At 35.9% G+C, this 24,639-nt stretch overlaps 1 protein-coding gene across 11 annotated transcripts in view; it reads right to left on the reverse strand.

Annotated features, from left to right (window-relative positions):
- The window catches only part of BCAS3 (BCAS3 microtubule associated cell migration factor), a 576,449-nt gene that overhangs the window by 433,506 nt on the left and 118,304 nt on the right, over nucleotides 1-24,639 (reverse strand). For all 11 annotated transcript variants that reach the window (XM_081218975.1, XM_081218976.1, XM_081218978.1 and 8 more), the window contains exons 8-9: nucleotides 14,073-14,180; nucleotides 11,713-11,789 (exon numbers count right to left, since the gene is read on the reverse strand). In XM_081218975.1, coding sequence (XP_081075101.1) covers nucleotides 11,713-11,789; nucleotides 14,073-14,180 — 185 coding nt within the window. The remainder of the gene's footprint in view (nucleotides 1-11,712; nucleotides 11,790-14,072; nucleotides 14,181-24,639) is intronic.

Raw genomic sequence — 24,639 nt, forward strand, 5'->3', positions numbered from 1 at the left:
AGTATTGTGAAGCAATTATGCTCCAATAAAGATCTATTAAAAAAAAGTGTAAGGGACACTCTTGCACTGCTGGTGGGAATGTAAATTGACACAGCCACTATGGAGAACAGTATGGAGGTTCCTTAAAAAACTAAAAATAGAACTACCATACGACCCAGCAATCCCACTACTGGGCATATACCCTGAGAAAACCATAATTCAAAAAGAGTCATGTACCAAAATGTTCATTGCAGCTCTATTTACAATAGCCAGGAGATGGAAGCAACCTAAGTGTCCATCAACAGATGAACGGATAAAGAAGATGTGGCACATATATACAATGGAATATTACTCAGCCATAAAAAGAAACGAAACTGAGTTATTTGTAGTGAGGTGGATGGACCTAGAGTCTGTCATACAGAGTGAAGTAAGTCAGAAAGAGCAAAACAAATACCGTATGCTAACATATATATATATGGAATCTAAGAAAAAAAAAGTGCATGAAGAACCTAGGGGCAAGACGGGAATAAAGACACAGACCTACTAGAGAATGGACTTGAGGATATGGGGAGGGGGAAGGGTAAACTGTGACAAAGTGAGAGAGTGGCATGGACATATATACACTACCAAAGGTAAAATAGATAGCTAGTGGGAAGCAGCCACATAGCACAGGGAGATCAGCTCGGTGCTTTGTGACCACCTAGAGGGGTGGGATAGGGAGGGTGGGAGGGAGGGAGACGCAAGAGGGAAGAGATATGGGAACATATGTATATGTATAACTGATTCACTTTGTTATAAAGCAGAAACTAACATACCATTGTAAAGCAATTATACTCCAATAAAGATTTTTAAAAAAGTATAATCAGATACTACTTTGTGAGATACCAACAGGATGGCTGTATAATCTTATTAACAATCACTGGTGAGAAACTGGAACCCTCATACACTGCTGGTAGGAATGTAAAATGTGCAGTCACTGTGCCCAACAGCTCTTCAAATAGTTAAGGATAGAATTACCATATGACCCAGTAATTCGACTCCTGGGTACATACCCAAGAGAAATGAAAACATATCCACACAAATACTTATATCCAAGAGAATCAAAAATAGATGTCCCCATAAAAACCTTTCATTTATGAAAGCATTATTCATAAAACCCCCAAAATGGAAACAAACTAAATGGCCAGCAATAAAAAGAAATGACGTATAATATTCCACTGTCAGGATACACCACAGTTTATCCATTCACACACTGAAGGACACTTTGGTTGCTTCCACTTTTGGCAATGTGAATAAAGCTGCTATAAATATCTGTGTAAAGGCTGTGTGGACATAGTTTTCAACTCCTTTGGTTAAATAACAAGGAGTGAGATTGCTGGATTGTATACTAAGAGTAGGTCTAGTTTTGTAAGAAACTGTCAAATTGTATTCCAAAAGTGGCTGCACCATTTTGCCTTCCCACCAGCAATGAGAGTTCCTGTTGTTCCACAAGTCTGACAGCACCGGTGTTCTCAGTGTTCTGGATTTTAGACGTGTGTGATGGTTATCTCATTGTTTTAATTTGCATTTCTCTGATGACATATAATGTGGAGTATCATATCATATGCTTATTCTTTGGTGAGGTGCCTGTCAGAGTCACTGGCCCATTTTTTAATCAGGTTGTTTATTTTGTTCTTGTTGAATTTTAAGAGTTCTTTGTATATTTTGGATAACAGCCCATTATTAGATTTGTCCTTGCTTTTTTTTTTTTGGAGTATAGTTGATTTACAATGTTGTGTTAGTTTCAGGTGTATAGCAAAGTGAATCAGTTATACATACATATAGCCACTCTTTTTTTAGATTCTTTTCCCATATAGGCCAGTACAGAGAATTGAGTAGAGTTCCCTGTTCTACTGTGTTGTACAGTAGGTTCTTATTAGTTATCTATTTTATTTTATTTTATTTTTGGCTGCATTGGGTCTTGGTTGCTGCGCATGGGCTTCCTCTAGTTGAGGCAAGCGGGGGCTACTCTTCGTTGCAGTGCGTGGGCTTCTCATTGCGGTGGCTTCTCTTGTTGTGGAACACGGGCTCTAGACGTGCGGGCTTCAGTAGTTGTGGCTCGCGGGCTCTAGAGCACAAGCTCAGTAGTTGTGGCACATGGGCCCAGTTGCTCCATGGCATGTGGGATCCTCCCGGACCAGGGCTCGAACCCGTGTCCCCTACATTGGCAGGAGGATTCTTAACCACTGCACAACCAGGGAAGTCCTAGTTATCTATTTTATATATAGTAGTGTATATATGTCAATCCCAATCTCCCAATTTATCCCTCCCCACCTTATCCCCTGTTAACCATAAGTCTGTCTTCTACATCTGTGACTCTACTTCTGTTTTGTAGAGAAGGTAAGTTCATCTGTACCCCTTTTTTTAGATTCCACACATAAGCAATATCATATGATATTTGTCTTTCTGTGTCTGACTTAACTTCACTCAGTATGATAATCTCCAGGTCCATCCATGTTGCTGCAAATGGTATTATTTTGTTCCTTTTTTATGGCTGAGTGATACTCCATTGTATATATGTACCACATCTTCTTTATCCATTCCTCAGTTGATGGACATTTAGGTTGCTTCCAGGTCCTGGCTATTGTAAATAGAGCTGCAGTGAACACTGGGGTGCATGTATCTTTTCGAATTATGGTTTTCTCCAGGTATATGCTAGGAGTGGGATTCCTGGGTCACATGGTAGTTCTACTTTTAGTTTTTTAAGGAGCCTCCATACTGTTCTCCATAGTGGCTGTACCAGTTTACATTCCCACCAACAGTGTAGGAGGGTTCCCTTTTCTCCACACTCTCTCCAGCATTTATTGTTTGTAGATTTTTTTGATGACGGCATGTGACTGGTGTGAGGTGACACCTCATTGTAGTTTTGATTTACATTTCTCTAATAATTAGCAATGTTGAGCATCTTTTCATGTGCTTTTTGGCATTCTGTATGTCTTCTTTGGAGAAAAGTCTATCTAGATCTTCCACCCAGTTTTTGATTGGTTTGTTTGTTTTTTTGATATTGAGCTGCATGAGCTGTTTGTATATTTTGGAGATTAATCCCTTGTCGGTTGCTTCATTGGCAAATGTTAGATTTGTCTATTACAAATATTTTCTCTCAGTCTGTGGCCTTTCTTCTCATTTTCTTGACATTGTCTTTTGCAGAGCATAAGTTTTTAATTTTAGTAAAGCCCACTTGATCAGTTATTTCTTTTGTGCCTTTGGTGTTGTATCTAAAAAGTCATCACCATACCCAAGGTCATCTAGGTTTACACCTATGTTACCTTCTATAAATCTTATACTTTATGTATTACATTTAGGCCTGTGATACTTTTTGAGTTAATTTTTGTGAAGGATGTATAGTCTGTGTCTAAATTCAGTTTTATGCCCGTGAATGTCCAGTTGTTCAGTACCATTTGTTAAAGAGACTATCTCTGCTCCATTGTGCTACCTCTGCTTCTTCATCAAAGATTTATTTCTGGGCTCTCTATTCTGTTCTGTTGATCTATTTGTCTATGTTTTTGCCAATGCCACACTGTCTTGATTACTGTAGCTTTATAGTAAATCTTGAAGTTGGGTAACAACATGGAGGAAACATGATATTATTCATTGAAAGAAGCCAATCAGAGAAGGCTACATACTATGATTCCAACTATATGACATTCTAGGAAATGCCATGGTTGCTGGGGGGAACAGGAGGGCAGAGATGAACAGGCAGAGCACAGAGGATTTTTAGGGCAGTGAAAATGCTCTGTATGATATTACAATGATGGATATATGTCATTATACATTTACCCAAGCCCACTGATGTACAACACCAAGAGGGAATCCTAAGATAAACAATGGACTCTGAGTGATAATTATGTGTCAGTGTAGGTTCATCAAGTGTAGCAAATGTACTACTCTGGTGAGGGATGCTGATAATGGGGGAGAGGGAGACTATGTATGTGTGGGGCTAGAGGTATATGGGAAATTTCTGTGCCTTCTGATTAATTTTGCTGTGAACCTAAAACTGCTCTAAAAAATATAATCTTCTACTATGTTCAGTGAAAGACACAAGTCACAAAAGACCAGACACTGAATGAAGCTCAGAAAGGACTATGAAACCCTCTCCAGAAAGAATAAGCATATAAAATAGTAAATATCATTTCAGAGATTTATTTGACCATCTTACTCCTGATTAATGACCCTCTTAAGGTTCCATGAGCTTTGAATTTAAAACTTGATTTTATTTTTGCTTTATTTTTTATGTATATGACACAGAGTAATGCCATTCGAAGGCTCAACGGGTTCAGTGGGTGGGAATTATGTGCAGAAAATATGAAAATCATGTTAGTTCGTGGCATACATGTTATTTAGAGTCCACTTTATATTGAACACCTGCCTGGGCTATGAAAACACCATGGCAGCCTAGTCTGTTGTATATAGATGGGAAACCAAAAGAGCAGGGTTTTAACTTGAACTGGTCTTAGATGCCACATTAACCTGCCAATCTTTTCTTATCAATGTTACAACCTTGCTTACAAACATAAAGAGAAAGGTTCCTCTTCCCAAAGCTAAAAATAATTTTGCATTTTAAAGATCCTTTAAATACATTCCTTATTTGTAATTCACCATTAACATAAATGAAAAATACACATTCTAACCCTAAGAAATAACATTAGGATTGTAAGGAATAAATCTTCCTCCTCAAAGTAAAAACAGAAGCCAGTGGAAAAAGTTACTTCCTAAACAATCCTTTGGTCTCTCTGGAGACTTCGTATCTGCATTTAAACTTAAGCACACTGGAAATGACTGCTAATGACATCTATCAGTCTTGGTCTTTTGTTTTCTTAATCATACGTGGGTTTTGGATTTCCACATCAGACAGCTGCTCAAGGCCACCTTTTCTGTACAGCCAAATACGAAGGTGTCTCCTTTCTCATCATATTGGCTGTGTTCCCTTTCCAGTTCTCTATCAGCTCTCTTTACCTGACCCTTCCACCCTCTGGCACAAATTCCCATGGTGCTTTCTCTGATGGACACAGCTGTCTCTACTTATTTTACAGTCTCATCATTGTATTCATACACAACTTAGGCAATCATGATTGTATTACACAAGAGCTTTTCAAACTCTTTTAGAAATTAAATGCTTGCATGAACAAAACAATATCCTCATTAAGAATCTGTCATTCTACATGGGCTTTAGTACTAATTCTTTAATAACTAGAAACCAATCAATGGGGGAAAAAAACTAAATGGGCTACCACGAATGCTATTCTCAGTATGCCTATCAGCTCCCCTGTCCTCCAATCCCTAAATCCTGCACTTCTCACTGTCCCAAGTAAAACTGGCTTACAAGCATGGAATAACCCAAATTCAGAGAAACACACATAAACTATACCATGCTTCTTTCCACCTGCCAAAAGTTTCAGTCTGTTTAAAGGAATGGGGGTTGGGGGGTTGCAAAAATTAGGGAAAAATAAGCTTATTTAAAGTTAGGAAATGGCTCCATGTGTTCCTTGATTTTAAATATTAAGTCTTGCTCAATTTTGTTCAAAATGTTGACAAAAATCCCTTCAGGTGAAGTTGTATTTCAAAGAAAAGAAGCTAAATTTCTTCATACAAACGTGTAAAATATCATCAATATCACGAACCTAACAACCCTTGAATAAATCTGGTCTATAGGGCTTTCAAGTAAAGTAAAATAATATGTAACTAAGAATGGTGAGAAAATGGAAGTAGGAAATGAGATATATAACTACTATTGGCCAGAGTATTATAGATGAAGGGTTTGGGGAGATGTGCTGTGAAATGCTACAATGAACGGCATTCAGAGTGTGAGGAGAGAAATCACAAACTTTTGTTGTTCTTGATGCTTTCTGGACTCTTTTTTTAATGTAAACTATGTATTTAAATATAATATAGATAAAGAAGTACCCAAGTCAACAAAGTAAACATATGCGTGCATAAAAGCAGCACCCAAAACAAAAAACAGGACATTATAGATTCCCAAAAGCCCCTTCTCATACCCTCTTCCAGGTTACGCAGGTGTGTTCTGACAACGATACTAGACATCTATCTTCAAAAGATATCACTGGATTTTAATACATAGTTTATTACACTTATTTCCATCATTTATCACCAAGAAATGACAGTTGTACTTTTATACTACCCCATTTTTCAACATTTAACATACATTTCAGATTTAAAGAAATCCATACTAAATAGACTTCATGGCATCCTCAAGCCACGAGAGCCATTTTACAAGCAGTACAGTCACAGAATAAGTGATGATCCTAATGAATCAGAAATTACTGAAAATTCACTACTGTGGGCTCTACCCCATTTGACCAGGACTTGCTGCATGCCACTTATAAAGCACCTGACTGCAACACTAGACACACTAGTGATCCTTCCAGATCTCTTCTTCCTATCATGAACAATTCACACAATATGAGACTAATATTTTAATAATACTTGTTTCAACTGTTCAGTAGTCCAGCAATACAGAGGGAAGCATTTGGGACCATATGGCAAAGATCCTAAAACAATATTAACTTAAAAAAAAAAGCGCACTCATTTTTATCAAACTCAACTGATATTTTGTGCTTCCTAAAGGCTTGTAAAACAGAAGCTCCTGCTCCTGAAAGGGGAAACAATACTCCAGATACTGGAAAGATACTCAAGAGCTGATCACTACAAAGGTGTAATTTTCAAATAAACTTATACTTCAGAAAAGCTGTGTACTTAACTCCAACATGAGAAAGAAACTTTGTTCATACATGCATTCATATATTCATTCCTTTAAATACCCACCAAATTTATAATTCCCAGTTCAAACCTATATCACTTTCTCTAGAGATGACTACTGATCCTATATGAATAACTTTCTTCCTTATCTGATAACTTTTTTTTTTTTTGCGGTACGCGGGCCTCTCACCATTGTGGCCTCTCCCGTTGTGGAGCACAGGCTCCGGACACGCAGGCTCAGCGGCCATGGCACACGGGCCCAGCTGCTCCACGGCATGTGGGATCTTCCCGGACTGGGGCACAAACCCGTGTCCCCTGCATCGGCAGGTGGTCTCTCAACCACTGTGCCACCAGGGAAGCCCGTTATCTGATAACTTTTGATAGAGTTGTACTACATTCTCAACCCTTTTGGCTAGCTAAACATCTTGGAAAAGAACCACTGATGCTTTGAAAGTAGAAACAGTTGTGATAAATGTTTTCATCTTTAGCAAATTGAGTTTTATTATTGTAAGAACCAAAAATAAGGATCAGAAATATTTTTAAGTTAGCTAGAACAAATGGAATATATTATACCTTGCATGACGGACCTACTTCCTTAATCCAAATCAAGATGAATAACTTCGCTCTCAAGGAAATTACTATATAGCGGCAAAGATAGAACAAGTAGACAGAAGACACATACAATAACAGAAATTAAGTGTCTTAACAGAGGGAAAAATTACACTATAAAAGCATTCCCAAAGGGTATTGGGTAAAAAAAAGAGGTCTGTAATCAAATAAATCTAGGAAATATTGAAATGTAGTAAATAAATTTAAACAGATTAAAATGCTAATCACCACTGGCATCCTCCAATAGTAGGCAGCATTTCCTAAGTTTATTTGACCAGGGCATCCTGATTTACACAGCATGTTGAAGGTCTACTGTTCTGTGGATAGATTTTGGGAATTGCTATCTTTGGGGATTTGGAAGAAGGAGAGGCTTCCTTAAACTAAGGGGATCAGGAAATACTTCATATAAGAACTAACATCTACACTGGGGCTAGAAAGATATGTAGGATTAAGTCACTGTGGAAAGAGAGACTGCTAGTGAAAAGGCCATTTCAGGCAGGAACACAGAGCACTTGCAAAGACCTGAGATGTATGAGTGGCTCAAAGAAAATGGAGCATAAGCAGCATGACAGTGGGCTGTAGAAATAAAGATTTAGCAAGGACACACTGGATTTTGATAAAGAAGGTTTTGTATGCCAAAAACCTGGAGAGTTCAGTTGGAAGGAATGTACAAGTTTACACTTGTTGACCACAGTTAAATCAAGGAAGGCCTTTGACCCAATCAAAAGGCCTCAGAGTTTAGACGATAAATTATTTGATCAATTGGTAACACAGAAATAATGATTTTGTAAGTTCTTATCATTTAAATATAGACAATAGATTAAATTATATGTCAGGGATATGCTTCAAAATAATTTGGGAAGGGTATAAATGAAAAAGATTGTCCATGAGTTGGTACTTATTGAAACTAGATGATAAATACATGGTGGTTCATTATACTACCATCTTTAAATAATTGTATATATTTCCCCAAATAAAATGTTTTTTTAAAAATAACATTTAGGAACTTCCCTGGTGGTACAGTGGTTAAGAATCCGCCTGTCAATGCGGGAGATACGGGTTCGAGCCCTGGTCCAGGAAGATCCCACGTGCCGCGGAGCAACTAAGCCCGTGAACCCACGTGCCACAACTACTGAAGCCCGCGCACCTAGAGCCCATGTTCCACAAGAGTAGACCCCGCCTGCTGCAAATAGAGAAAGCCCGTGCGCAGCAACGAAGACCCAACGCAGCCAATAAATAAACAAATAATTTTTTTAAAAAAGAAAAAAGGCATAAAAAATAACATTCATAGGAAATGAAATGGTATATCTATGGCCTTAGTAATTTAATAAAATGCAATATTTTTTCCATATCACTAAATGACTATATGTTTATCAAATAAGCAAAATGATTGAAAATCAAAGGTACATTTCACTATTTTAACGTGACTAAAAATTCACCTTTCTGCAAGAACTTCATGATTTCAAGTAAGACTGAAAAGTAAGAATACATACTATAGTCTCTCTTCTTCTGCTTAAAGGTATTTTCACTCTTATTTCCACTATAAATGGTTTAATTGAGAAAGTACAGTAAAATCCCATGAAAATATGAAATTTCTGTAATGTGCCTGTTTCTATATTGATCCTGCCAATTGACTCAAGGGCTTTATATACTTTCTGTAAGTTAACTCAAGTCAGGACATTCCAAAAACAAATTCTTCTATTGCAAAATCTCAGACTGCAAAATACTCTCCCAGAAAAGCTGCAAATATCATCCATGTGCAAAAACAAAACTTTCTTAAAAAATAAATTGCAATTATAGCCTACAGTGCGTAGGGTTTTGTTTAAATCTTCTTATTTGTAGGTCCTTGTTTGAAACAAATACATTTCTATCACCCATTAGTTAAATAACAGACACTCATGCTGGCTGAGACAAATTTCACTCATACATAGATATAAACAATTAAAGATACAGGTTATATCTACATGATTTTATGCAAAATTTAATTAGATCATCTAAGCTTAAAAATTACTATTATAATATAAATATAATATTTACTGTTATAATATAAATAACATTGCCCATTTTCTCCAACAAAACAGAGTATTGTGAAAAGCCTATTCTGATTCCAATGTATCAAAATTATTACAAAGCCTATGTCCTTTGACTCTAACTATGAAATACACAAATCTAATTATTTTAATTCTTTCTTTATAATAAAGTTTAATTTTTTCTTTTAAAATTCTATAGTGGGTATTAATCAATGAAAAATCTATAAGGTTTATTTATCCACTAAAAAAAAACTAGCATTATTATTGATGCTAGTTTTTTTTTAGTGGATAAAGAATAATAATAATATTATTAACTCTCCATTAGTAACTTACTTACATATATTATCTTCTCTTTAGTAACTGTGACAACTGACTTTATACCCTAGCATTTATTACAGAGAAGAAAACTGAAATCTATTGGCAAGTGTAATATTACTTTCAACATGCACAGCACAGTACAGCCCAGTGCTTAAATAAGGTTTAAATTTCAAAACATATATTGTCATTTAAATAAACTATCTTAACAAATAATGATTTGAGAGTTCTCCGCAATTTAACACTTAGCTGAGGCAGCAAGAGCTATCTGTGAGTATAAAATTAAAATGGACCTGCAACAGAGATGTCTAACTTTGTAGAAGCCAATACACACATATCTTTGATTAATGATAAACAACAGAAGACTACTGATAAGATGTAAAGACAAATACTCAGGAAAAACTGGCATCTAAATCTGGCTGAAATATTCATACTCTGTTCTAATTCACTCCTCTGTAGCCCACACACTTGGAAGAAATGGAAAGACTCATACATGATTCCTCTATTTCTCTTCTTGTTTCAATTTTAATAATGAGTGATATAAGGTAATACATTAATGCATAAGATCTGTAAGAATTAATATGCTAAAATAGGCCATGTAATTTTCAAAGCTTACTATATTATATATATACTACATTTTTGAATGAAGGTGTTATTAACAAATGTATGCTCCCCCAAAACTTTTAATTTATAGATAAAACAATAAAAGATCCTTCCTGGTAATCGATATTTAATCATTATTAAAACATCAGTAAATTTCTGATGAGTATGAAATAACTGACTGATAAGTGGGTTAATGTACTCAGTCATTCAAGAAATAGTTAATGAGAGCCTACATTGTGCCAGCCAATGTCCTAGGTGCTAGAGATACTAATGTAAATTTGTAAGTGGTGTAAACTTGTGATAAAACAAAAATATCTCAGTGAACGTGATCTCCATTATTATCTCTGCAGATCTCTGAGAGAAAAGATTACAAGATCAAGGAGGTGAGTTGTATTCTTCTTCATAGGCTACAAAATGATAAACTATATATTACAATGAATTATTCATGTATTATATATAGTATAGTATATATTATATTATATAATGTACACAATAACATATAGACTGCAAGATATTAACAAGAACATGAGCTCTTACCAGAAAGGAATAATGTCTCCTACTCAGCGCTTAATATGGATAAACATCTGATGAGTAAGTGTGTAAATAGTTGTGATATTTCAGGAGATGCAACAATATGATTGGGATTCTCTACACAAAACAAAAATGAGCTCTGTTCCAACAGAACTACTTCTGCAGCATACACATAACAGATTCTCTGAAAATAACAGCAATAGCTTTGATGGTGAGTGTTAGAGTTAAAACACAAAAGAGTGAAAACTATTGCTTTACTAGGCTGTAGTGAAAAAAAAAAAAAAATCTAACTCCAGACAAGGCCCCTGTTGGAATTTCCAGCTTGCTGGACTGCCTTGCAAATCTTGGACTTGCCAGCTCCCACAACTGCATGGGCCAAGTTTTTAAAAAATAGATCAACTGATCAAACAATCACTCTCTCTGAATGACTGTGTGTGTGTGTGTGTGTGTGTGTTTGGATCCAGAATCTAGGCTTATTTCTGCAAATCCAGGCAGAGTTGTGACAGGTGGGGGAAAGAAGGAGTGAAAGACTGACACATTTCCCTCATGAATGATAATCCAGTTATGTCCACAAGTATGTTATGTTAATTAAGTAATTTAACAACATAGCTACACAAATCTAAATTAATCACAATGACTCAAGGAAAATATATAAGGAAAAGCTGAGGTATACAACAAGGCTTCCACAGTAATATGAAGAAAATGCGCTGTGGGTTGAACACATATACCATAAAATTATATTACTAAATAAGACATCACAGAAACATAGAAATACAGTAGTTGAATAAGCATGAAATACTGATGTTATGATTCCAATTAGTCTGCTGATTCTATCAAGTAAGTAGTATAAACTCAATGCATATGATAGGAAATAAATCAAGTTGATACGTACTTGTGACAAAAAACTTTTTTGTGAAAGTACAGCTATCAAAGGCAGCAATTTTCTCCTGCAATACTACGACAAGGATCCTAAAATTAGAGGGAAAAAACCACAAAAGAAAATGTTAATATGAAATTCTATAAACTGAACTATAAATAAGTTAAATCATCTAGATTTAAGTAAGTATGTACCAAAGGAATTTTTAAAAATCAAACGCTTCTTAAAGCATATAGGCTAGAAAAATCTGCTTCTTAAATGTCAAAATACAGTCACAAAATCCTTAATATGATCAAGATAGACAAGATTAAAAGGAAGAAAAGTCACAGGAGAACTACATCTCAAAATAAAATTTCATTTTCATTCATTATAAATCAAATGAATCTATCTTCATTAAGAATGTATGAGATCAATGAACTGCTGGCTATTTACTAAAAGTGTTTTTCCAGTGCTGGCTCAAAGTCATGGAATTAAACATAAAATGGATTTATACAACCTGGCACTTAAAATGATTGCTGAATTTCCCAACACAAGAGCCAAAATGAGAGAGAGGGAGGGAGGGAGGGAGGGAGGGAGGGAGAAAGGGAGGGAGGAAGGAAGCTCAGATAACTATTATTCAATGTAAATGAGACATTTCTGATTATTGAAATATTAAAATTAATCAGAATCTGTATTTCTCCCAAAGTTCAAGATTTATAAATAATTAGGGAAAAGTTATAAATTTTCAAAATTAAAATGTATCTGAAATGAAGTTATTTTATAAACTACATTTTAGAGTATTGCTCCTTATAACTGTTGTTAAATATTTAACTACTAGATCCACCCATTTAAAAATGTTGATTTTTAAAATCTTCTTTCTTTCTTTCTTTCTTTCTTTCTTTCTTTCTTTCTTTCTTTATTTTGGGCTGCATTGGGTCTTTGTTGCTACACATGGCTTTCTCTAGTTGCGGCGAGCCGGGGCTACTGTTCATTGCGGTGCTCGGGCTTCTCACTGTGGTGGCTTCTATTCTTGCAGAGCAAGGGCTCTAGGCACATGGGCTTAAGAAGTTGTGGCACGTGGGCTCAACAGTTGTGGCTTGTGGGATCTAGAGCGCAGGCTCAGTAGCTGTGGCACACGGGCTTAGTTGCTCCGCAGCATGTGGATCTTCCTGGACCAGGGCTCAAACCCATGTCTGCTGCACTGGCAGGTGGATTCTTAACCACTGTGCCACCAGGGAAGCCCAAAAATGTTGACTTTTAATAATTTAATATATCACTGGATAATTACATTAACCCAGAAATAACACGAGTATACCTCCTATGTCATATATAACTTTGTTTGATGTTATCTGAAGTTTAAATACACATAATAGGGCTTCCCTGGTGGCGCAGTGGTTGAGAGTCCGCCTGCTGATGCAGGGGACATGGGTTCGTGCCCCAGTCCGGGAAGATCCCACATGCCGCAGAGCGGCTGGGCCCGTGAGCCATGGCCGCTGGGCCTGCGCATCCGGAGCCTGTGCTCCACAACAGGAGAGGCCACAACAGTGAGAGGCCCGTGTACCGCAAAAAAAAAAATATATATATATATATATGTACATAATAACTAGATCTTCATTATGAATTACACACTATCACTGAACAACTTTTCTTTGTCCTATTTCATATTTTTGTACTGAATTCAAATATTTTTGTCATTAATATCAAAGTCTTGGTCTTTTAGTTTGTACTTGTCAGGTATCTGTTTACCCTTACTTTTACATTCAAACTTTCCGAGTCACTTTTTGAAATATCTCTTTAAAATCTAACCTGAGAGTCTTTTATTATAAAATTTATTTTTTGTTTTCCATGTTCCATGTGTTTGCTCTTTAATGAGATTAATAATTTGCAGCCATGACCTTGATAAGACATTTAGCATCATGGGGCTAGGAAAAATCTATCTGGTCCCTCTTTTAGCTCCATTGTGAAGTGCAAAAAAATAAGAATATTTAAAATCTTTTTTACATTTCAGAAATAAGCTTTGTTTTGATGAATGCTAACAGGAAAATTACATTTCCCATCATAAACCAGTAAACATATAGAAGTACATATATGAAACAAAAAGTTATATATAAAATGTTATGTTATACATATAAAAAGGTTCCTCAAAGCAATATTTAACCTTCATACGTTTGCTCAGGCACTTTTATTCTTTTCCATTTCATTATTTCACTAATGGGTCAAGACAAAAAGTTTGAAAACATTAAAAAATCTTAAGAGCTACTTATATTTGGCAGAATTCCAAAGACATATTTGTGACTTTTTTATTATTATTATATCAAAGTCAATGATAATGGAAATGCACTACATGCACAGGAGGTATGTTATCTTGCACAAGAAACACATGAAAAATTGCTTACCTTTTGTTGCAATGGAGATCATAGATAGGTGTTTTAAACTGAATGGACTTGACCATCTCCCCAGTACGAAGTGAATATAAATCCACACAACAGTAAGGTGGGCTTGTGCTAAAACATAAATAAATAAATAAATACATACATATAAACATACATACATACATATATATATAAATAAACAAATAAATAAAGACAAAAGCCATTATGTTTTAACAGGTGGGAGGGCCAATAAATTTTCTTACTAACACAATACAAGCAAATTGATTTGGACTTTAATCAACAAAATTAGCAATTGCATAATGGTGAAATACTGCAAGCTTTCACCCTAAAATCAGGGATTAGAGAAGAACACTTGAAGAATATGGCCACTCTACTCAACGCAGTATAGAAGGTATGTGCATAAGAAATTACTACAAGAAAGAAATAAAGCTGCAGTTATTTGTGAGAATTTGATTGTATAAGTATAAAACCTAGTAACAAAAAGTTGCACTATATACATAGACAAACCCATAATAAAAGACAAACCATTAATATAAGGGTTAATATGTAGATTGGTACAGTTCAACCCTAATCAAGAATCTATCAGAAATGAGACCTCTTTCTAAAATGTACATAAATACACATTCTAAATGATAAGATTCAAATTATAAAGACAATGTGTTCCTTCATACTAGAACAGATAAAGAGATCAATGTTTTCACCTTAAGAAAGTAGGAAAAGAGCAAGTTAAATCAAATGAAAGTGGAATGAGGGAATGAATAAAATACAACAAATCAATGAATCAAAACTTGAGTAAGCAAAAGAAAAAAATAAACAGAACTAAACCCAATTCCTTGAAATAGATAATTTGAATATTCCAGTGTCTATAAAAGAAACCAAACTCATAATTTAAAACTTGTTACAAAGAAATCCTTAAAAATGGCTTCATTTGTAAATTCTACTAATCATTTAAACAAAAATGTTTAGATATTCTACACAAACTCTTTTATAAGATAGGAGTCACCAACTTATTTTATGAGGTCAGTAACACATGATCCCCAAAATAAATACTTCACAAGAAACTACCGATATATTTATGTCTCATGAATATACATAAAAAATCCTCAACAAAAACATTATCAAGTTGGGACTGCCTGGTGGCGCAATGGTTAAGAATCCACCTGCCGATGCAAGGGACACGGGTTTGAGCCCTGGTCCAGGAAGATCCCACGTGCCACAGAGCAACTAAGCCCGTGCACCACAGCTACTGAGCCTGCGCTCTACAGCCCGCGAGCCACAACTACTGAAGCCTGCACACCTAGAGCCTGTGCTCCGCCACAAGAGAAGCCACCGCAATGAGAAGCCCGTGCACCGCAAAGAAGAATATAGCCCCCGCTCGCCGCAACTAGAGAAAGCCCGCGCGCAGCAATGAAGACCCAACGCAGCCAAAAAAAATAAATAGGAAGCAGATCAGTGGTTGCCAGGGACCAGAAAAGGAGGGAAGCTACAGAGTACAAAGTGGCATGATGGGTGCCACTTTTAGGGTGATAGAAATGTTGCTGTGTCTTGATTGTGCTAGGGACTTACATAAGTGCATACAATTGGTGAAAGTGGAGATGGGAGAGAATCTAGTAAAACTTGAACTTCAACCTCTAAAATTGACACAAGGCAAAAATTCTTTTCTTAATGTTCCCAACTAATTAATCCAGTCCTCTGCTGAGAAGCAATGAGTTAATAATGAACGAAATCTAACATTTTGCCAGACCAACTGGGAAGGAAAAAACAGCTTGTCACCTTCAATTAGCAGCTCATTATAGCCACGGTACACTAGAAACTTGAATTCTGATCATTTCACTGGCATCCATACAATGTCACAACTGAGATTCTTCCTGCAGAAAGCCTTCAATAGAAGTAGACAAAACAAATGCTATGAAGGCTCAGTTTAGAGTTGAATGAACAAGATTTGGTAGATCTAAAAGTTCTATTTATATATGGAAAAAACCTCTTATTCAATGCCTAATAGAAAAAGATAATTCTTTTAAAATCAGAGTTTTCAGAAAGTCACACATTCATAAAGGAGTCATGCTATCTGCCAATAACACAGTTGTGTACACGCCTGACATATCCTTTTGTTCTCTATTTTCTCTCTTTTTAAAAGCCTTGACTATTTCCCTGGGACACAGCAAGACAATCTTAATTTTCCTCATGGGTAGGCTGATGAGAAAGCTTTCTATAACATCAGCAGAATGCATGCCCCATAACAGAAAGGACGTGTGTTATTCTAAAATATACAGACAAGAAACAAGCTTTTACTTTGTACTCTAGTATACAGCAAGCAGTGTCAAAAGCTGTATACAGAAGTCTTCATTAGATTTCTAGAGCTCAAATGGGTTAACATTTTTACAGGTTTGCGCCTGACATTTAAACCTAAAATTGTGACTTCACTTTAAGATAAAACCTAATTAATACTTTAAGGGAAAAAAGTTCACATAGAAATGTAGAGAATCTAATTTACAGCGTAACTGAATCTATTGCAAGCAAAACCAGAGTTGGAAAGAAAAGCAGAAATGACGTAATTTGTATTATTAAATCGTTGGTTAAAGGACTCTAAACTGTGCCCAGGCACCACTGCCTTTCCAACACATAAATATCAACAGGGGTAATGTAAAGTTATTTAGTACTTTTAATGATAAATATATAATAGAAATGAATGCAAATTCTCCTTAACTGACCTTCCCTTTACCTACGTAACTTGTTTTATAGTGAGGAACCAGGACATACATTGAAAATTTTTGCATTGGAGCAATCTGTTACCTGCTGTATACATAACCTATACACATAAAGGAAGTTATAAAGCTTTTATTAGCAAAGGACTAGTCCTCCGAGAGCCAAAGGTATGGAATTTACAGTTCATTTCAGTGGAGAGTTGACTACAATTATTTAAAGAGTAAAATTTTTTAAAACTTCTATTACTGAAAATGAAAAGGTTAAATTAAATATCAAACAAAATCGTTAAACTGGATTTCCTAAAAGCAAATCCTGAAACTATAGTATACAAGATAAACCCAAGAAGAAAACACTAAACATTTTCATCTAAATACGTTGCCTATTTCATTATTTCTTACTTTCTCTGTAATTCTTCCCATCACATTAAAAAATTTTTTTAATATGCCTTATTTTTTAGAGCAGTTTTTGGTTCACAACAAAATTGAGAGGAAGGTACAAAGATTTTCCATATAGCCTCTGCCCCCATTCATGCATAGTCTACCCCATTATCAACGTCCCCTACCAAAGTGGAACATTTGCTTCAACCTATAATGACACAATATAATCACCCAAACTCCATAGTTTCCATTATGGTTCACTCTTGGTGTTGTACATTGTATGGGTTTTGGATAAATTTATAATGACATATATCCAACATTACAGTAGCATACAGAATAGTCTCACTGCCCTAAAAATCCTTTGTTCTCTGCCTATGCATCCCTCCTGGTGAACTCTGATCTTCTTACTGTCTTACTGTATTGCCTTTTCCAGAATGTTGTTTAGTTGGAATCATACAGTTATGTATCTTTTTCAGATTGGCTTCTTTCACTTAGTAATACACTTTTTTTTTTTTTTGCGGTACGCGAGCCTCTCACCGCTGTGGCCTCTCCCGTTGCGGAACACAGACTCCAGATGCGCAGGCCCATTGGACATGGCCCACGGGCCCAGCCGCTCCATGGCACGCGGGATCCTCCCGGACTGGGGCACGAACCCGCGTCCCCTGCACCTGCAGGCAGACTCCCAACCACGGCACCACCAGGGAAGCCCAATAATACACTTTTAAAGTTTCCCCCCTTTCTTTTCGTGGCTTGATAGCTTTTAGTCCTGAATAGTATTCCATTATCTGGATGTACCACATTTTATTTATCCATTCACCTACTGAAGGACATCTTGGTTACTTCCAAATTCTGGCAATTATGGATAAAGCTGATATAAACACCTGTGTGCAGTTTTTTGGGCAGACATAACTCCTTTGGGTAAATACGATGCAGCAAAATTGTTTGACTGTATGGTAAACGTATGTTTAGTTTTGTACAAAACTGCCAAACTGTCTTCCAAAGTGATTTTACCATTTTGCATTCCTACTAGAAATTAATGAGAGTTCCTGTTGCTCCACTTTACCAGCACTTGATATATTCAGGGTACTGAATTTTGGCCAGGTGTGTAAGTAGTATGTCCTTGTTGTTTCCCTGATGACATATGATATGGAGCACCTTTTCATATGTTTACTTGACATCTGTATATTGTCTTTGAGGTGAGGTCTTTTGCCCAGTTTTTAATCAGGTTGTTCATTTTCTTATTTTTGATTTTTAAGAGCTTTGTGTATTTTGGATAACAGTCCTTTATCAGATATGTGTTTTGCAAGTGCTTTCTCCCATCCCAGTCTGTGTTTTTGAAGAGTGGGAGTATGTAATTTTAATGAAGTCCAAGTTTTATTCAGAAAATTGAATCTGTATAGGACAAACCTCAGAAAAATTTCCAGAATGAAGAAGAAGTAAGTGATGAAATGAAGTAGCCTACTCTACTTCTTACCTGCCAGCCCAGTCACATAAGCCAATTCCTTGAAATGAACATCACACGTGTGTTTCTGTATATGCGTGTGCGTACACTGAATGATATACCAGGGAATCTAGAATACAGCACACATGCCCAGAGCCAATGCCGGCTCAACAAAGAACTGTGAGGACATTAGTCTTGCATCTCTGGCTGAGCTTTTTTTTTTTTTTTCCTTCGGTACGCGGGCCTCTCACTGTTGTGGCCTCTACCGTTGAGGAGAACAGGCTCCGGATGCGCAGGCTCAGTGGCTATGGCTCACGGGCCCAGCCGCTCCACAGCATGTGGGATTTTCCCGGACTGGGGCATGAACCCGTGTTTCCTGCATTGGCAGGTGTACTCTCAACCACTGTGCCACCAGGGAAGCCCTGGCTGAGCTTTTGACTGCACAAGCCAGAGGTAAAGGCTACAGCAGAGCTGTAGATGGTATCACTACACATTCAAAGGACTGTCCCAAACATAGTCTTTACAAAAAGAGTTTGAAAAAGTCAATAAACAGTGTGTGGCTGCAGACCTCAACAAGCAAAACAGCAAATCCTGGGGAGGGGAGGACAATATGATGTTCAGAGTTGCCACATTATGATATTCAAAATGTCCACCATTCAACAAAAAATCGCAAGGCACACAAAGAAACAGGAAGGTATAGCCCATACAAAGAACAAAAATAAACTGAGAGAAACTGACACTGAAGAACCTATACAAAGAATTTAAATCAACTTGTCTTATATGTGCTCAAAGAGCTAAAAGAAATTATAGACAAAGAAATAAGGGAGAAAGATGAATTCACAAATTGAAAATATCAATAAAGATACTGGTTCCTTATGAAAAAGGAACCACATAGAAATAACAGAACAGAACAGTACAATAACTAAAATGAAAAAGGCACTAAAGGTTTCAAAAGCCTATCTGAATATCAGAATAGACCAAAGAAAGAATTCACAAACTTGAAAATAAGATGAGTGAAATTACACATCAGAGTAGCAGAATGAAGAAAATGAAAGAAAAAAAATGAACACAGCTTAAGATTAACAATATAAATCAACTAAACTCAACAAACCTATTGAAGACTCTACCCAGTAATGGCAGAATACACATTCTTCTTCTATGTTAGCCACAAAACAAGTCTCACTAAGTTTAAAAACAATGAAGACAATCTCTCTAACCAAGCTGGAATGACATTACAAATCAAAAGCAGAAGGAAAATTGTAAATTCATGAATATGTGATATTAAACATAGCATATCAAATAATCACCATGTCACAAATATGTGGAATTAAATAATAAACTCTTAACAGTCAACATCACATTAATAGAATGAAAGGGGGAAAAACAACATGATCATCTCAACCGATACAGAAAAGGCATCTGCCAAAATTCAACACCCTTTCATAATTAAAAAAAAACAAAAACACAGCAACAACAACAAAAAGTACAGGAAACTAGGAACAGAAGGGAATTTCCAAATATGATAAAGGGCATTTGCAAAACACTATACTAAATGACAAAGGCTGAATGTTTTTCTGCTAATATCTGAAACAAAACAAGGATGCCTACAGTCAACACTGTATTGAAAGATCTAACCAAAGCAATTAGGCAAGAAAAAGAAACTGAAAACTTCTAAATTGGAAAAGAAATAAAACTATCTCTATTCACAGACAACATGATGCTACATATAGAAAATTCTGAAGAATTCATAAAATAGTACTAGAACTGATAAGTTCAGGAAAATTTCAGGGTACAAGATCAACATACATAAACCAGCAATTATCAATCCAAAATAAAAAGTTAAGAAAGCAATTCTAGTTACAATAGCAATGCAATCTCTATCAACATTCCAATGGCTTTTGCAGAAGTGAAAAGCCAACCTAAAAACAAATTAAGTTGCAGGAGGTCCCAAATAAAAAAGAACAAATTGGAGGACTCACATTACCTGATTTCAAAAATTACAATAAAGCTACATTAATCAAAACACTGTGTTACTGACATCAGACATATAAACCAACGGAATAAAATTCAGAGTCCAGAAATAAACCCATACATCTATGATCAATTAATTTTTGAAAAAGGTACCAAGTATCTTCAACAAATGGTGCTGGGAAAAATGAAGTCCACATGCAAAAAAGTTGGACTACTAGCTTAAATCATATATAAAAATTAACTCAAAATGTATTAAAGACCTAAACATAAGAGCTAAAACTATACAAGAAGAAAATATAGGGGTAAATCTTCATGATCTTGGATTTGACAATATTCTCAGATGTGACACCAAAAGCACAAGCAACAAAAGAAAAAAAAATTATATTACATCAATATTTAAAACTGTTGTGTATCAAAGGGCATTATTTTTAAAAGTTAAAAGACAATCAAAAAATAGAAAATATTTGTAAATCGTATTTCAGATAAGGGTCTAGTATCCAAAGTATATTGAGAACTCTTACTATTCAACATTTAGAAGATAAACAACCCAATTACAAAATGAGCACAGGATGTGAATAGACATTTCTCCAAAGAAGATATACAGATGGCCAACAAGTATATGAAAAGATTATCAAAATCATTGATCAGTGGTGAAATGCAAATCAAAACCACAGTGAGATACTACTTCACACCCACTAGGTTGGTTATAACAAAACAATTGAAAAGGAGCAGGTATTTGCAAGGATATAGGAAAAGTAAAACCCTGATCCATTACTGGTGGGAATGTAAAATGGTGCAGCTGCTGTGAAAAACAGTCTGGCGGTTCCTCAAAAAGCTAAAGATAGAATTACCATATGATCCAGCAATTCCACTCCTAGATGTATACCAAGAAATGAAAGCATAGGGCTTCCCTGGTGGCGCAGTGGTTGAGAGTCCACCTGCCGATGCAGGGGACACGGGTTCGTGCCCGGGTCCGGGAAGATCCCACATGCCATGGAGCAGCTAGGCCTGTGAGCCATAGCCACTGAGCCTGTGCGTCCAGAGCCTGTGCTCCGCAACAGGAGAGGCCACAACAGTGAGAGGCCCACGTACCGCAAAAAAAAAAAAAAAGAAAGAAATGAAAGCATATGTCGACAGAAAAACATGTACATGAACATTCATATCAGCATTATTCATAATAACCACAAAGTGGAAACAACCACATGTCCGTTTTTTTGGTGGTGGGAGGGCCTCTCACTGCTGTGGTCTCTCCCGTTGCGGAGCACAGGCTCCGGACGCGCAGGCTCAGCAGCCATGGCTCACGGGCCCAGCCGCTCCGCGGCACGTGGGATCTTCCCAGACCGGGGCACGAACCCGCGTCCCCTGCCTCGGCAGGCGGACTCTCAACCGCTGCGCCACCAGGGAAGCCCCCATATGTCCTTTTAAATGATGAATGCATAAACAAACTGTAGTATACACATACAATGTAATATTATTTTGCCTTAAAAAGAAAGAAGTTCCAACGATGTGACGTTCTGGAAAGGCAAATCTATGGAGACAGTAAAAAGATCTACTACTGCTTCAATAACATTCAGCTGCCTTTTCACTTACTTATTTGAATATTAAATTTCAGCAATGTATCTAGAGTCATGATTTACTGTTTACTCTTTCAATCTATCAAATTAATTTCTTTCCTTTAAGTACTATGTAGACAATTATGTTAAACTAATACACTTTTAAATAAATTTTTACTATTATAAACTATTCTGAAACAAATCTGAGTGGGCTTCCATTTCTCAGGTTCTTCTGTAACACACTAAAATTGTTGATATCCTTTTATTAAGCCAACATAGTTTTATTAGGACAACAGAGAGTCTCCAAATAATAAAACTTTTAAAATGCTAAGCATTAAGTACTTTTAATCAAAAAGTTATTTTAATTTTCATTAGTTATACCAGTAATTTGTTCTTAATTGGGGTTACACAGTGAAAAGATTTGACCAAAAATACATAACCACATAATCTGGTTGAGTGACTGTCAGAACTCTCAATCCATGACTTCAGTTAGTTTTATATACAGATAATACTATACATGTTGTAAACATTGGGAAATATTCCGACAGTGTGTTTCAGATCCAACAATTACTATTTAAGGGAAAAGTCAGCAATACAGTGAGACCTAATCAAATGAACCACTAAATGGAGCAAGGAGCATGAAATGGTCAAAGAATAGGAATTATATAAGATCTTTAGGTATGTGTGGTTAAGTATTCCTATTGAAGTACATCTTTCCATAGAAGATTCAATAATCCCTTTTCTAATGTCAAACACTAGGTTATTAGCATGTAGAAAATAAGGAATGACCTAGGTATCTTGGGCTTTTTGTGAAGACTTAGAATAATGGAAGAATGATGATGGTGACCTTACACTTTATCTTTGAAATTTAAACACTGATTGAAAATGTTTTATTAAATAGGTGCAAACTATCTTTTATGCCTGATAGAAAACAAGAATCACAAATAATATATGTTAATCCCCTAAACTTATAACTTTCTATCACAGTCACAGAGACTACTTTTAATTTTTATACTAATTTTTTTCTTAATATTCATATATTTTATTAGAATCATAGCCATTTCTTATCCTGGACAATGTTTTCAAAATAGTTTTTTGGAGGACTTTCCTGGTGGCACAGTGGTTAAGAATCCACCTGCCAATGCAGGGGACACAGGTTTGATCCCTGGTCCGGAAGATCCCATATGCCACAGAGCAACTAAGCCCGTGCGCCACAACTACTGAGCCTGTGCTCTAAAGCCTGCATGCCACAACTACTGAGCCTGTGCACCACAACTACTGAAGCCCACAAGCCTAGAGTCCGTGCTCCGCAACATGAGAAGCCACCGCAGTGAGAAGCCCGTGCACCACAGAGAAGAGTAGCCCCCGATCACCACAACTAGAGAGCCTGAACGCAGCAACGAAGACCCAACACAGCCATAAATAAATTGAAAATAAAAGTTTTTTTGTAATGCAATACAATAAGCATCACGTTAAAGCAATGTGAGATACGGCTTTTATGACTTGAAAATTCTACACATTAATAACATTTTCCTTTACAAAGACTTTTATTATTTTTATTCATGATATTTAACAGATTGAACCAAAATTAGGAAAAGCGGAACAAAGTATTTGAGAAAGTGACATTTTCCAAGAATATGCATGTATAAGTGAAACACAAAATAGCAAAGACATCTTAAATCTACCACAAATTGCAAGAAGCATGGAAACACTTATTTTTAAATGGGAAAAAGCTGCACAACCTTCAACATGTGTTACTGAAGCTAATCCTTTAAATATAAGAGGAAACTTTTTGATAGTATTACATTATTTGTATTCTTATCCAGCTGCTAAAGAACAAAAGCCAGTTGGTGGTGTTTTTTTATTAAGTAATTATAAAGAAAAAGCCAAGAAAATGGAAACAACCATATTAAAGACTAAATTTGTGATTAGCCTAGTTAATAATAACATTTTTCTTTTGCAAAGTTCAGAATAAACACTGGTATTTAAACCTTCCAACACCACTATAAGTTGAGAGAGTGGTACTAACAATGCTTTTACATGGGGAGGTAACCAGGCAAGAAGAAGTAAAGTCTCCACATGAAAACAGGAGGTAATGTAAAATTGAGGTTGGAATCAGGTGTTCTTCAATAAGGTCACATACTACATAAGAAGCAAAGAGGTAATACACTGTATTTTTTTTATGTTAGATTCTATTATTTGCAATTAAATATGAAGATGAGTTAGAAATATTCTACCTTCAAGGAGATTTCAAAAAATATTAGTTTTTTTTAAGCATAGAGAATAAAGTTATAATACAAGTATGTTTAATATACCGCAGTGAAAAACAAATGCAATGGAAATTCAAATTATGGAAGAGATCTTACAGGGAACAAAAAAAGTCTGCAGGTTACTTCATATATCCATATATAAACAATATAAACATTACATAGTTTATACATTTATAATACTGTTTTCATTTATGACTAAATAATCTTTGTCCACTAAAAACTATTCCTAAATACAATACTTAAAATTTTGTT

The sequence above is a fragment of the Mesoplodon bidens genome (assembly GCF_964165515.1).
Source record: "Mesoplodon bidens genome assembly, chromosome: 19".
NCBI classification, from domain to species: domain Eukaryota; kingdom Metazoa; phylum Chordata; class Mammalia; order Artiodactyla; family Ziphiidae; genus Mesoplodon; species Mesoplodon bidens.